General features: G+C 39.7%; 1 protein-coding gene across 1 annotated transcript in view; it reads left to right on the top strand.

The window, feature by feature from the left end:
• LOC124134126 (A disintegrin and metalloproteinase with thrombospondin motifs 7-like) overlaps positions 1-16,587 on the top strand; it is a 136,792-nt gene that overhangs the window by 88,294 nt on the left and 31,911 nt on the right. Inside the window, exons 4-7 of the mRNA XM_046498807.2 lie at positions 1,554-1,753; positions 14,324-14,407; positions 15,282-15,406; positions 15,953-16,102. Of these exons, the coding sequence (XP_046354763.2) occupies positions 1,554-1,753; positions 14,324-14,407; positions 15,282-15,406; positions 15,953-16,102 (559 nt within the window). The remainder of the gene's footprint in view (positions 1-1,553; positions 1,754-14,323; positions 14,408-15,281; positions 15,407-15,952; positions 16,103-16,587) is intronic.

The raw sequence follows: 16,587 nt of genomic DNA, 5'->3' as shown, positions 1-16,587 counted from the left end.
AATTATGATACCCGTATCAAATACATCACCATCAAATAACCTTTTCTTGGTTGTTTCACTTTTAGCCATAATCAAACATGGATGTATATTTTCTTCTGCCCAGCAGTTTATTTTAACTTCCCTGGCCCAGTTACCTGGTATGATGTAACTTGCAAACTGCTACTGGAATGCAAGAGTCTGCAACATAAGTCCTTGCAGATTCTTCATTCATGTTATTTCAGCATACTACCAGCAGTGCCAGACTGCTGTTAATACTATCTGACAACCAAAATAAACTCTCTACAGCCAAAACCTACTTCCTCAATTAGGGAAATGTCATCAAGACATCAGGATGTTGGTTAGTTAAATCTCTGCTTGTTTTTGTTGATTATGAATGTCAGACAAACCTAGTATAATTATAATTACTTGCTGATACAACACTCACTCACTCACTCACTCACTCACTCACTCACTCACTCACTCACTCACTCACTCACTCACTCACTCACTCACTCACTCACCATACTGTCTGTGTCTGGCTGTTAAAGGGGGAGTCCTTGTCTACAGGTACATGGCTAACAAGGTGATACATGATACTGTTATGGTTTACCAGGAAAAATACAAAGGGATTTGTGTTTGGCAGTGTATATTTGTTTATTGCTTCACATTTCCCATGGCTTTCATCAAGACGTCATCTCAGGGAGTTGATTTCAAGTCGGCTTTCAACAGCATTTCAGTTATATCATTGCTTGTGGGCTTAGTGGTGGAGGAAACCCAGTCAAATATGTTTCCAATAAGCAAGGGAATGGTGATGACAGATCAAGGTTAATTATCTTGAATTCCAACCAACTTTTAATGGATAGAGATGCAGCTCTGCACAGTAAATTGCAGTTGCTGTGGACACTAGGCCAAATGCCAGACTGATGTGTGAAGCTCTTTGCTGGTGTCCCCCTTGGTGATATTAATGGAATATTGATACAACCCAATTCACTCTTACTCACACACTCACTCACTCACTCACTCACTCACTCACTCACTCACTCACTCCTGAGGAGTTTGAGGAGTGCTATTTGATGATAAAATAGTGTTCAAAGACTAATATGTCTCAATGAGACACAATAACCGAAGAAAATAGGTTAATTGTTTTTCTTGGTGTTGATTATGTTGCTAATTTTTGTAATGTAAAACAATTGATGATTAGAGGAAGTGAAATGAGAGTAAGTACAATTTGAAGCTATTGAAAGAGTTATGATCTTTTTGTGTTGCAGTTAGGACCTCGTGGTCACAATGTCTCAGAAATGTTAGTACAGTGAGTTGATTCACACCACGTTTAGCAGTACATGTATATGTATTTCTATGAGGCACTAGCGTGGAGTGAGACATCCATTTTTATTGGTTTCAAACAGGGTGCAATGTACGGAATTGAACCTGATTCTTCAGCATGATGGCTGCACACATGGTTTGACATGGTCGGATATCAAGAATAGGTTTTAAACAGTGTACAATTCTCTGGATTCTAAGCTTAGCTGCCTAATCAATAAAGTAACATTTGATGTATTCCTTCAATGTTACAGAAAACTTGGACCGGGCGTTCAAACAGAGAGAGAGATGGGAGAAACACAACCAGCATGTAGAGAAGAAGAAGAAGCGCCGACAGAAGAGGTCAATATCTGTGGAGAAGCATGTGGAGACCATGGTGGTGGTGGACCCCCAGATGGTGCAGCACTACGAGGATGAGGACATTAACAACTATGTCCTCACTGTCATAAATATGGTAAGTAACATGTTCAGGAATATGACATGGGTATAGCTCTTTAATGCAGTTCCGGATCTTTGTAGCTGTATCCTTGCATCACCAAGGGCTTGTCCAGGTTGACTGGTTCTATATTATAAAAACTGGAGTGAGTGAGTGAGTATGGTTTCACATTGTCTTTAGCACTATTCCAGCAATATCATGATGGGGCACACCAGAAATGGGCTTCACACATTGTGCCTCTGTGGGGAATCTAACATGGATCTTTGATGTGAAGAGCGAATGTTTAAAGCACAAGGCTACCCCACATCCCCTTATATGAACTGGAATGACTTATTGCCAGAAGGTACCGTGCAGTGAAGGCCCTGCCATCAAGTGCTCCTTGTGGTCAGTGGTAGTCCAGCAATGAGTTCTAGGTTATAAGAGGCTCATAAAGCCAGAGTGAGTGAGTATTGTTTTATGCTGCTTTTAGCAATATTCCAGCAATATCACGGTGGATGACACCTGAAATGGGCTTCACACATTGTACCCATGTGGGGAATCAAAGCCCGGTCTTTGGCGTGTCGAGAGAAGGCTGAAACCACTTGGCTACCCCACCACCCTCATAAAGGAAGAAAACATCATTGTGATATGTGTGACCCCACTGAATTTGTGTTGAGCTAGCTCCTATGGCTGTAACTATACGGATTGTGAGTAGACTATCCACAATGTAACTGTTGTTAGTGTAGTAACTTGGGGATAATAGTGCTCAGAGAGGGCAAACATGAATGTTAACTAAGTGTTCAAATGTGGATGTCCTGACCTCTAAGGTGCAAATGTGGATGTCATAACCTCTAAGGCTGCAAATGTGGATGTCATGACCCCTGAAGGTGCCATTGTGGATGTCATGATCTCTGAAGGTGCCAATGTGGATGTCATGACCCCTGAGGGTGCCAGTGTGGATGCCATGACCCCTGAAGACCAGTGTGGATGGCATGACCCCCTGAAAGTGCCATAGTGGATGTCATGATCTCTGAAGGTGCCAATGTAGATGTCATGACCCCTGAGGGTGCCAGTGTGGATGCCATGACCCCTGAAGGCCAGTGTGGATGTCATGACCCCTGAAGGCCAGTGTGGATGTCATGACCCCTGAAAGTGCCATAGTGGAAGTCATGATCTCTGAAGGTGCCAATATGGATGTCATGACCCCTGAAGGTGCCAGTGTGGATGTCATGATCTCTGAAGGTGCCAATGTGGATGTCATGACCCCTGAAAGTGCCATGGTGGATGTCATGATCTCTGAAGGTGCCAATGTAGATGTCATGACCCCTGAGGGTGCCAGTGTAGATGTCATGACCCCTGAAGGTGCCATAGTGGATGTCATGACCCCCTGAAAGTGCCATAGTGGATGTCATGATCTCTGAAGGTGCCAATGTAGATGTCATGACCCCTGAGGGTGCCAGTGTGGATGCCATGACCCCTGAGGGTGCCAGTGTAGATGTCATTACCCCTGAAGGCCAGTGTGGATGTCAGGACCCCTGAAAGTGCCATAGTGGATGTCATGATATCTGAAGGTGCCAATGTGGATGTCATGACCCCTGAGGGTGCCAGTTTAGATGTCATGATCTCTGAAGGTACCAATGTGGATGTCATGACCCCTGAGGGTGCCAGTGTAGATGTCATGACCCCTGAAGGTGCCAGTGTGGATGTCATGACCCCTGAAGGTGCTAGTGTGGATGTCATAACCCCTGAAGGTGCCAATGTGGATTTCATGACCCCTGAAAGTGTCAATGTGGATGTTATGATCTCTATGCAAATGTGGATGTCATTACCCCCTGAAGGTGCCAGTGTGGATGTCATAACCTCTTAGGTTGCATGATATCTGAGTGTAAAAATGTGAATGTCATGATCTTTGAGAGTGTAATTGTAGATGTCATGACCACTGCAATCGCAAACTGTTAGATGGAAAATATATTCTACCTGATTTAACAAACGTGGAGTAAGGATCTTTCAGAAATGATGAACTCATTTCATGGTCATCAGTAACTATTTCTTTTTATCCTACAGCACACATTTATCACACAGCACGTATCTACATCAATTTGTCATGACGGCTGGGTACAGATATTCCTGGCATGAATATTTGAAGTCTGACAATGTTGTTTCCTGCAGCATGGCTGAAAGTCAGACAGCCATATATCCTGACCATAGACACATTCCTGTGATGAATGAAGTGTGTAAATAATGTCATTGTAAATATGAAAATTCAACATGTGTTTAAACGTGAAACTGTTCTTTAAACAGTGTTAAACAAGCGAGTAATATGGAGCAACAGCTGCTTGCACTAGGAGGAAAGTTTGGTTTTAAATGTCACAATTAAGTTGTCTGACACCAGTTGATTGACAGCTGTTTGTTCCTGCTACAGGTTTGTGTACCTGATGTTAAAGCCATTAGATACACAAGCGGCTCAGTCAGGGGGCATGTTTGGTTTCTGTGTGAGCCACAAGCCACCTACATAAATAATACACATATTCAAAGGCCAACAATAACATTATCTCACACACTGTGTAACCTGGCTTCTCAACACAGATTTGTAAATATTAATTGAGCAAAATACAAAAATGTGTGTTTTAGATAAACTGGCCGACCCATCATTTCGCATGAGACCCTGAAATTTGTATCACATGTGTAGCTAGTGGCCAAAGAAACTCATCAAGGCTTATAAAAATGTTTTATCTACCTATTGACCCATATCTGTAGAGAGCATCTCTCCTGAAAAAAGTATTTTGCAAATGTGCCTTGACTAGAGATACATAGTGATAAGCTGGGGATACGAATTCCTGATAAAGGAGGGGTGTGTTTTGTGATTTTGAAATTTCAGTAATCGTGTAATTTTAAATTGTTTGATAGGCATAAGTTAGAAGTTGACAGATGACAAAGTAGACACAATTTATGGATAACAACTTCATCACAACAGTTATTAAAGGAGTTGTTAACCATAAATTGTGTCTACTTTGTAGTGTAATTTTGTTGAAAAATACAAGCAAATGAGCTTGTCATTGTGTTATGTGTTTACTTTTATCATACTCATTCCCCTATAAATTTCCAGAATATAAAGTCTGCTTTTCAAACAAGAGGTGTGTGAAATACTGCACCCCCAACGCCCTCTGGATGTGTGTATGGTGATAAGTTATAAGATGCCACAACCATGTTATGATCTATTCCAACAAGTTTAGAAAGTAGAACTTGTTTGAGGATGAACTTATCTTATATCTCCTGCTATGTATTGCAGTTTGTTTGTTTGTTGTTTAATACCACTTTCAGCATTATTCTAGCTGTATGATGGATGTGTGTCCAGTGATTGATATCATGAGCATAGATCCATGCATTTTGGATGTGATGACATCTTCAACCAAGTGAGTGAGCCTGACAACCTGAGCCGTTAGCCATCTCTTACGACAAGAATAGTTCCCTCTTACGACAAGCATGGGTTGCTTAAGACCTATCCTTCATGGGTCACACTGCAGTATCACAGTAGTGATGTTGAGCAGTTATGACTTGCTTGAGTCTCATCTTCATAAGAAACCAGGCAATTCTGTCTTCTTTTTGTACTCACAGTTAAGCTCGATGACATAACACGGATAAATTATGAATCCTTTGCTTGAAGTTGTTATGTTCTTGACAAAATTAAACCTGTTGAACTGGCATGTACTTTAGGGTGGCGCATCCACATATTTCATTTGTTGTTATCTTTATCAGCTTTCACAAGCAATTAACTTACTGGAACACTAATTGTGTATAAATAAATTATTGCATATGCGTTGTAGTTGTGGAGATGGTGCATACGGTGTAATCAGGTAACTAATGGACTTCGGAAATTGCCTGGTAATGAAATGGGATATCTCAGTCTATCACAGCACTGGATGACAGCGATCTATAGGACACATGCAGTGAGGATGTTGGAGACTCAGTGTGTTACACTGGATCACGGTGATCTACAAGACACATGCAGTGAGGATGGTGTAGACTCAGTCTGTCACACACTGGATCACAATGATCTACAGGACACATGCAGTGAGGATGTTGGAGACTCAGTCTGTCATACACTGGATCACAATGATCTACAGGACACATGCAGTGAGGATGTTGGAGACTCAGTCTGTCATACACTGGATGACAGTGATGTACAGGACACATGCAGTGAGGATGTTGGAGACTCAGTCTGTCATACACTGGATGACAGTGATGTACAGGACACATGCAGTGAGGATGGCGTAGACTCAGTCTGTCATACACTGGATCACAATGATCTACAGGACACATGCAGTGAGGATGTTGGAGACTCAGTCTGTCATACACTGGATCACAATGATCTACAGGACACATGCAGTGAGGATGTTGGAGACTCAGTCTGTCATACACTGGATGACAGTGATGTACAGGACACATGCAGTGAGGATGTTGGAGACTCAGTCTGTCATACACTGGATGACAGTGATGTACAGGACACATGCAGTGAGGATGGCGTAGACTCAGTCTGTCATACACTGGATCACAATGATCTACAGGACACATGCAGTGAGGATGTTGGAGACTCAGTCTGTCACACACTGGATGACAGTGATAGAAGCAACTTCAACAAGAAAGAATAGTCAGTGAGATGGCAACAAAGTTAGTTTGAAGATATGAAATGTCACACACTGTCACACACTGGATCACGGTGATCTACAAGACACATGCAGTGAGGATGTTGGAGACTCAGTCTGTCACACACTGGATCACAATGATCTACAGGACACATGCAGTGAGGATGTTGGAGACTCAGTCTGTCACACACTGGATCACAATGATCTACAGGACACATGCAGTGAGGATGGCGTAGACTCAGTCTGTCACACACTGGATCACAATGATCTACAGGACACATGCAGTGAGGATGTTGGAGACTCAGTCTGTCATACACTGGATCACAGTGATAGAAGCAACTTCAACAAGAAAGAATAGTCAGTGAGATGGCAACAAAGTTAGTTTGAAGATATGAAATGTCACACACTGTCACACACTGGATCACGGTGATCTACAAGACACATGCAGTGAGGATGTTGGAGACTCAGTCTGTCACACACTGGATCACAATGATCTACAGGACACATGCAGTGAGGATGGCGTAGACTCAGTCTGTCACACACTGGATCACAATGATCTACAGGACACATGCAGTGAGGATGTTGGAGACTCAGTCTGTCATACACTGGATCACAGTGATAGAAGCAACTTCAACAAGAAAGAATAGTCAGTGAGATGGCAACAAAGTTAGTTTGAAGATATGAAATGTCACACACTGTCACACACTGGATGACAGTGATCTACAGGACACATGCAGTGAGGATGTTGGAGACTCAGTGTGTCACACACTGGATGACAGTGATCTGCAGGACACATGCAGTGAGGATGGTGTAGACTTTGTCTGTCATACACTGGATGACAGTGATGTACAGGACACATGAAGTGAGGATGTTGGAGACTCAGTGTGTCACACACTGGATGACAGTGATGTACAGGACACATGCAGTGAGGATGTTCGAGACTCAGTCTGTCACACTGGATGACAGTGATCTACAGGACACATGCAGTGAGGATGTTGGAGACTCAGTCTGTCACACTGGATCACAGTGATAGAAGCAACTTCAACAAGAAAGAATAGTCAGTGAGATGGCAACAAAGTTAGTTTGAAGATATGAAATGATTTTGATGATGGCAGAGGATTATTGTATTAATTAAGTCTTTCCAAATCATGTTTGTTTTATATAAAAAAGAAAATGTTTAATATGAAAAAGAAAACTATTTGTAGGCAATCTTTTCAACATTTTACATTTTGATGACTGGTTAAATAAAATCAATATCCGGATTTCATTTTGAAGTGAGGGTGTCTTTTGTATTCTTGCGTATTGAAAATGCATGCCTGTATGTATACACTAGTGATCACCAGAATCACTTCAATAACTATTCTGGCAGTGGATTTATCAGAAAAACTTGCCAACAGGTGAAAAACTTGGAAATTCACAAAAATTAAGCTGAAAAGGTTGCAGAATTTTGTTCAGAATTATAAAAAATTGATTGCAAAATTTACAAGAATTGACTGCAGACATTTGATTTTTGGTTGCCAAATACACTAGGAACTGTTAAGTAAGATTGGAGTGTCGGAGGGTGTTGCCAAACCAGATGATTACAGCAGATTCATAGAGAGTTTGTCATTTGCTCAGATGATTGTCGCAAAGACTGTGACAGGAAAAGTGTCCTAGTTCCCATGATTTTTTAAAATGGAATTATTGCATGGTTAGATGTAGGACATTATAACTAAACAGTGATTACAGTACATTAACATTTTTATGTACTCAGTAGTAGTCATCAGGGTTTAATGAACACCAAACATTGCATCCTATAAACAAACAATCTGACAAAAAATGTTGGACTGTTTGAATCATTAAAACCAATCAAACTTGCAGCTTACATGTTACATATAACTGACATTTCTTGTCTGGTAAGAAATAGGCTCATAGTTTAGTGTCAGGGGTTGATCTTCAATCTAACATCATGATTCCCACCTATAATCATGATGATTAGCTGTAGGCTCCTGAGCATGGGCAATGATACCCCAGCTGTAAAAATGTTTGCCACATGTCACCAGCCTGGGACCTCCATGTTCATGCCTTTGGCTACCCAAAATATTGCTGAGAGTCCTGTTGACTTGGAATCAAATAGACCTGTGTGAATCCCTGAGTCATATTTCTACACCTACATTCGGGATGTAGTCTAAGGCAACACCGTTTGCTGTGCAGAGTTGCATCCCTAAGGCATGCCCGAAAAACTTACGATCATCTTACGAATCTGCTGATTATGTTTCGAGTTTTGCATCACTTCTGGCTGTCCTCCAACGTCAAGCTGACATGCCACTGGAATACAGTTTAGAGTGGTATTAAACTAAACTCACTAACTCAACACAAGTATGTTCAATCCCCCATCTCTCACACTGTACTCAAGTTGAATATAGATCCATACACTTGGCTTCGATCAGTGGACAGGAAATAAGGATTGACCTTCAAATGTTGCTGCAATAAGACATGACCCCAGTAGCATGTGTATGTCAGATGTCAGTGCAGTATATGTGCAGAAATATGCAATGTCTGTGATGAAATGAGAACCGTGCCATTCTTGCATGCCAGGGTTTACCCACAGACAGACGCCATCTCTTTAACAACGTATGACCCAGTGCCAAGAATTTAGTCTCAGAATTTTTTATATCCTAAAAAATGTGAGGAGTCTTGGCTTGTGTAATATTTTGAAGATGTGTTATGTAGATATAGGCTGTTGACATTTTGAGATGTGTTCTCTTTCTATGTCCTGTTCTGTACCTGGATCTATCATTGTGTAGAAACAGAGCCAGGATGACTTACAGTACCCAAGTACTTGAACGTGTTTGAATATTTCCTAAGCATGTACAGTTACATTTATTATAAATTGTTAGAATAAATATGTTCAAGTTAGTTAAAGCAGTAAGTTGGTTCGTTTGTTTGTTGTTTAACGTCGCACTCAGCAATATCCCAGCTGTATGATGGTGGTCTGTAAATAATTGAGTCTAGATCGGACAATCCAGTGATTAACATCATAAACATTGATTCACACAATTGGGATATGATGACATGTGTCAACCAAGTCAGCGAGCCTGACCACCCGATCCCATTAGTCACCTCTTACGACAAGCATGTAGTCGCTTTTTAGGGCAAGCATGGGTTTGCTGAAGACCTATTCTACCCCAGATCTTCACGGGTCTAAAGCAGTAGGTACTGAAAAGGGTCAACATACAGAAAATATAGTGTATGAACAACATTAATTTCACAGAAGAACTTGTCTTGTCTCGTATGTGTATTGAGATGGTTTCATCACTTTGAGATGGGAAGATATACTTTTTTGTTATTTATTTCATTATATGTTATCGACTAGAACAATCATAAAACATGAGGCAGCACCATACAGACACAGTGGAGGAACATAATGTTATGATGTCACACACAAGCTTTTATTGTGTTGCCTTGCATGTTTGCATCTGATACAGTGAATGCCTAGCTTAATACCTCTAATGGGATTCTTGGTCAGAATAGGTACTCAGTCGCCCAGTTGTTTTTAGACTCCCATTTGAATTGAGTTGTCAGGAATTTATCTAGGCCTGCTGAGGGGCTGATAGCCCTGAGTCGATCTGCAGCAAATGTCAGTAAAAATTTCCAAAAGGGAATTAAAAAATTGCCAATTGATGTTAAAATAGTTTATACGGCTTGGTGAAGTGACTTGTATATCACTGATAGCAGGACCACTCGAGAGGCTTTAATGTTTAGTTCAACATTATTTCATTGAATACAATGTTAAAATACAATGTTAAAATACAATGTTAAAATACCTCTGATATTAAGAAAATAGGAACTTGTCACAAGGTGCCATGACATGGATTGAATATTTGTGACTGCGTCAAATACAATTCACAATATTGTGGAATCAGTATTGGCATTACTACAACAGTTTTGCATGTATTTTCGAAATTTCATTTACATAAATCTTATGCTTGGTTTCCTTTCTGTGTTTTTGCCTCTATCGTTCTAATTATCAATGGCAAAGAAGCCTATTTGCCTATTGCCGACATCATCTATTGCGTGCAGAGAACATTATCAGCTCCGCATCATCTGTTGTCTGCTCACAGCTGAAATTCCTGCTTGCAATAAAGTTCTGCATGGATAGGATTGTATGGTAATACCAGGACTACAATTCCTGAAAAACACACCTCATGTGGAGTTAACATATGGTTTGATTTTTCTGCAAACATGCCCATGTACATACATCCAAATGGAAAAGAAAAGAATAAAGGGTGAGGCGCAAATGGGTTTAACGTCATGTTCAAGATTATTGCACTTATATAGCAATGTGTGTGTGTGTGTGTGTGTGTGTGTTTGTGTGTGCGTGTGTGTGTGTGTGTGTGCATGCTAGTACTCTTTCGGAATATTGACGATTTATAGTGCCAGCCTACTGATATACAATGCTGCAGTTTCACATGAATACCCCCACTCTGTTACAGTGTCTTGACTCCAACCGTCCAGTCCTTTTTTTAATTCTATGTTTCATGGATTTATTCCAGCTTTTCCACACAAAATCGGTTGAAATTTATTTATTTATTTATTTATTTATTTATTTATTTATATGAAGGTCATTCTGCTTTTCAGTAGGGGCAGAGGGCCTGTAAAACGAAAAATAAAAAAATGTGGCCTAATGCCGAACGCCTGACAAGGTAACAACAAGTACCATCTTTTAAAATCTTTTACAAAACTATGTGAGGGTGCATATTAGATTCATATCAGGGAATTTTCATGTGAAAATTTTTTGACTTTTCACCAATCAAATATCAACATTAATTAGATTCATATTAAAAGGCCAGTCAATAAAATTCAACTGTAAAATCTTGGTCTTACAATTCAATTTAAGCTGGGACATTTTTTTTCGGGTTAATGAATTCATTTGCAGTTTATCAACATGTCAAAGAAGCTACTGACACAGTTGTGTTATGTCACAAAAAGTTTATAAGCCCAAGCCAGACTCGATTTTTTACAGACCGCCATCATATTGCTTGAATATTGCTGAGTGCGGCGTTAAACAACAAACCAACCAACCAACCAACCAACCCAAGCCAGCCACTCACTCATTCAAAACCGGTATTATCTTAAGAACAGGGGAAATTATCCCTACAATTGTGAAGAATATTGACAGCTATGTTTTGTTGAAGTGATAGATTCCCTGTACCATCTTACATGGACTCCCCATATGAATGTCAGCAAATCTATCAAAACATCAGACAATATCTCTTAATTTGTGACATATTTATGATGATGGCTGCCTCATTATTCATATCTGATTCCAAAAACCAAAAGTATCAAACATGTCTGTGATAATGCAGCATAGCGCGCATGAAGCATGATCACAAAGTTTTGACAGAAGAGCTTATATATATAAGTCCACAGCCACTGTCGATCAGGGTTTGCTGCAGCCGTAAACAGATTAGTTCACAGGGAAAACATAGAGGGATCTAACAGCCTAATCACATTGTAGGGTATGGCACTAGGCCAGGACTGCCAATATGGAGAACAGCTCGGTTGGAAAATAGAGGTGAAAATTACTGTTTGAATGCATACAAGTAGTCACACCCAAATACTTGTCATCATTACATATTTTGAGATTTAGTGTATCCGAGTGTTCTAAGACTGCCAAACATGCAGTAGCAATCTTGCATACCACTGATGTTTGTGATTGGTTGCTTGCCATCTTTTATATTAGGGGCCTGTCATCTATTATAGGATGGAGTAGGGGGTTGGAGAGAATTGGGTGGGTTACTGTAAAATGACCTGAGAAGGTCAATGAGAAATGTTTGGGAGGGCCATGAGTAAATGGGCACTTGTGGTTAAAATGTTATTCATATTTGTTTTATTTTCCTGATTAAACTAAATTGGCAATTATTCATTCCTTGGATGGTGAAAGTGAACGCAGTGGGTGGTCATGACAAAATGACGTACATTTGGGGACGGTAATCTGTTTTTTGTACACGCATGGTTACCATGTCTGGTTGATGCCCACTATAGTATGTGACATGTCTGTGAAGTGCTTCCCCTAGACATACTGTGGGTGTCTGTCTGCATCTGTCATTGGCATTCTGTGCACTCAGTCGGATGACTAAGGAGCTGTGTAGATGGTTTTATGTATAGCTGCCGTAGATGGTGAAATTGGCACCAGTAATCAGTTAATACATTTTGTAGCAGGTCTTTTCCTCAGTGGATTGATATTTTTATAAGCTTATAGAATGCATTGTAGTGAGTGAGTGAGTGAGTTTTTACACTTTTCTCAGGAATATTCCAGCAACATCATGGCGGGGGACACAAGAAATGGGCTTCACACATTGTCCCACGTGGGAAATCGAACCAAGGTCTTCTGCGTTCTTCTGCTTTAACCACTTCTGCTACCCCAGCACCCCAAATGTTTTATAGAAAATGAATGATGAAATATCTGTCAATATGAAATGTAAACAAGAGGGAAGATGTTTTCAGCTATTTAAACATGAACTGTATGCCCCATGTAAAATCATAGGAAAGTTTTAAGCAAGATTGTAAGAGTTGTTTCCCTTCCTTTTTCTCTTGGCATGATGCTACTGACAATTGGTCATACGATATTCTTCATTGCGATTTCACCATCTTTAAATTAATCTATGGCCCAAACTAGATCTTACACAGTCTGTGTCAAAACATTTTGAGACTACTAGTCTGAACGTAGCTCTTAGAATCATTTTCAGTAAAATTAAGTGTTGTCATGTGGATAATTATCAGTTGAGCTTACAAGACCGACAGAATTTTACTTGACTCGGACTTCAGACAATTGAATTGTTGATAGGCATTACTTCGGACAATTGGCTAAAGTCGCAGACTATATATACGTAATGATTGGTCATTTTTCCTCATCACGGTATACTCAGTTGTATCAACACATAGAACTCAAACTCTCTGTTAAGGAATTGTATGCTCCACCATCTCCTGCATATTCCAGTCTCGGTCTAGACATGAGAATTAGCACCATGTGTGACCATAGACGTTGTCTCTGTGTATTTATTGTGATCATTAACTATTACATTGATTTTCATCATTAGATGTATGTAAATAGAGTGGGTTTTAAAAGACGTTTTTGAAACTTGTTTGTACTGCCAATTTGACTGAATGTAGTCCTCACTCATTGCTATCAAAGTATTGGGTTTGCTTCAATGAACTGGCAACACTATGATCCCACAATTACACTCATATGACAGTGTTATATTCTGGAAATACTTCTGAGGGTTTTTCTAATGCTATTTTGTCATACTGTGGTTTGAAACTGTATTTCTGGCAGTTTAATCACAGAGTATACAAGATATCTACACGACCACCAGTCGGTAGTACGAGACAAGTGAAAAACTAGAGGGACTATTTGTTTTCTCCAAACATCTTGTTTTTCAACATAAATTGCTGGTCCATTTTGAGCTGTAGCCTAGTTGGTATGACCAATGGTGTCCTCCCCTGGTATATTCATAGAGATTATTAGATAATTGGGTTTCCACATCATAGATTTGATATGCTGGGATTACATATTTTTTATTCCTAATATATGACATTTACAATATGAAATCACACTAGAGTATTAATCTTTTTATCAAATAATGTTATACTTGAAGTAATCAATGTTTTTGACATATATTTAAGTGAAGTAACATTAGAAATTGTGTATAAATACAATGTTTGAGTGGATGGCCCCATTTATTTAATTATTTACGGCCATATGTATCTACAGAAATACCTACACATTGGGAAACCTCTATCTACACTTACTGGAAACATGAGACAGTAACTGCATCAATGTACGGTGCTTACAAGTAGTTCCTGTCAGGTGATATCATTTGCATATTTATTGGTTTGTGATACCAGATTTTTTTTCGGATAAGTTTATCGCATCAATAACAATATTCATTGTATGATAAACAGAGTTATCTCCTGTTTGCAGGTAGCAACAATGTTCCACGATGCTACCATTGGCAACGCCATCAATATTGTGATTGTCAGGATTATCTTGCTGAAGGAACCCCAGGTAAGTGGCATTACAGCACTCAGTCTATTGGCTTTACTCGACAGGAGTGGTTTCCCAGTGATCGATAATAATCAGCAACTGATTGATCGCCTTGCACTGATGAGATGATTGTTTGTAGATACCCTCGGTTGATTAAGGAGAAGAACTGTTTTTGATATATAATGATTATGTTGAATGTACAATACTTCATTATGCCTGCATAGACATAAACACATTCATTATTAACATGATACCAGTCATGCTTCCCTATAAGTATGATTCAAACAAAAATCCAAATGAAATTAAATGTAAACACTTTTTCTTGTAATTTTCTGGAAAATAGACAAGGTGTTTGTTTCTGAATAAAATCAATGGCTAATGACCAATGATTAAATTAAAGATGCATGATCATATTATATTTTTAAAATATTTTTTATGGGAGTTATTTTTTTATTCCAAAATATGACAGATAATACCCTACTCTGTGCAAAGTGTGTCCATCATCCAGTGAAGTCACTCATCTCTATATATCATTAAGGTGGAGGTGATGGAAATATAGACAAGAAAATGTCTGTAGGAGAAAGGCTTTATTGCATCTTGTATACGCCTATTACACAAGGGTTAGGGCATGTCCGTTGTAAGTTTCTGGGTTGTGTTGTTTGGCAATATGTGTACATATGAACCAATGAAACAGAGATGGCCTAGTCTGTATGATGACCGGAAATGACCAAATATATGATGACCAGACAGTCCTTGTCTATGTGATGACCAGACAGTCCTTGTCTATGTGATGACCAGACAGTCCTTGTCTGTGTGATGACCAGACAGTCCTTGTCTGTGTGAGGACCAGACAGTCCTTGTCTGTATGATGATGTTGATGATTTGTTTGCTGCAGGAGGACTTGACCATCATGCATCATGCCGACAAGACCCTCCGTAGTTTCTGTCAGTGGCAGAAGAAGATGAATTTCCGTGATGACGACCATCCCAACCATCACGATGTTGCTATTCTCCTCACCAGGTGATCATTTGTTTATCTTATGCTATAAGTAGAATAGCCATGTCTTCTAAACCACAAAAGCTTGAGTTCTGAAACCAAAAGGTAAACCTTTTTCCTGTTTTAAAAAGGCAGTGCCTGAAAAGCAATTGGTTTTATTTTTCAGCTTTGTGTTTGCAAGATTGCAAGGAGAGGTTTTCTTCCACACCTTACCAAATGGATTGGGTGGTTAGTTTCTGTGACTTGATTGATTGCGTGTCATCGTACCCCGAATGCATGGATCATTGCTCACAATATCAATCACTGGATTCTCTGGTAAAGACTAAAATATTTTCAGTCTGCCGTCATGTGGCTGGATTATTGCTGAGTGTGGCTTTAAAAGAACGAACAAACAAACAAAACAGTCAAAGCTTCCAAGTCATAATGTTATTACTGAAAGTTTAGGAGATCCCTCCATTACAATACTGTAGCAGAGAAGCTCAAGAACATCACCACTCCACCCAACCCCCCCACCTCACCCCCCACTCCAAGTTAATGCAAGTCTACAGGTAGGACAATGTGATATTTCAGACACAACATCTGTTCCCGAATGAACGAGCCATGCAGTACGCTGGGTCTGGCACAGGTCGCCGGCATGTGTCAACCTCATCGCACGTGCAGCGTCAACGAGGACACCGGACTGGCACTCGCCTTCACCATCGCACACGAGCTCGGGCACAAGTAAACTACTTACAGTTTTTCTTTGATTAACGTGTTGAGGCCATCACAAAACTTGTCACTGTTTTGGCAACACAATTCAGTTATATGAAGTTAGGTGGGTAGGTTGTGATTTTTTTTTATCCAGACCATTAAATAAAAATGGATGGACAGTCTGACAGGCTGATTACAAAACATCCCTCTGCATGTGTTGCTGGATTTTGGGGTATGTGAAAAAAATTGATTGAAGCTGGCGAAAAAAAGAAATTCTGCATGGTCAGATTGTTTTCAAGAAAGAAAGGCAGGCCTATTATCTATTGTTGCTGAATTAACACAAGTGCACCAAAAGTAGAAATCAAAGTTTAAAAGATTCTACTCAAATTTTAATCCTGGTATTCCTATATTGAAAAGATACACCAAACTGCTTACTTATAATCTGTATAAGAAGATTATTTGAATATCTCAATATCCCTTTCAAAAGTTTGAATTTGAACATAAAAGTAATTCAC

The sequence above is a fragment of the Haliotis rufescens genome, unplaced genomic scaffold (assembly GCF_023055435.1).
Source record: "Haliotis rufescens isolate VD_foot unplaced genomic scaffold, xgHalRufe1.0.p SCAF_1, whole genome shotgun sequence".
Classification (NCBI taxonomy): domain Eukaryota; kingdom Metazoa; phylum Mollusca; class Gastropoda; order Lepetellida; family Haliotidae; genus Haliotis; species Haliotis rufescens.
The sequence above is the reverse complement of the archived record's forward strand: the minus strand, read 5'-3'. Positions and strand labels throughout refer to the sequence as shown.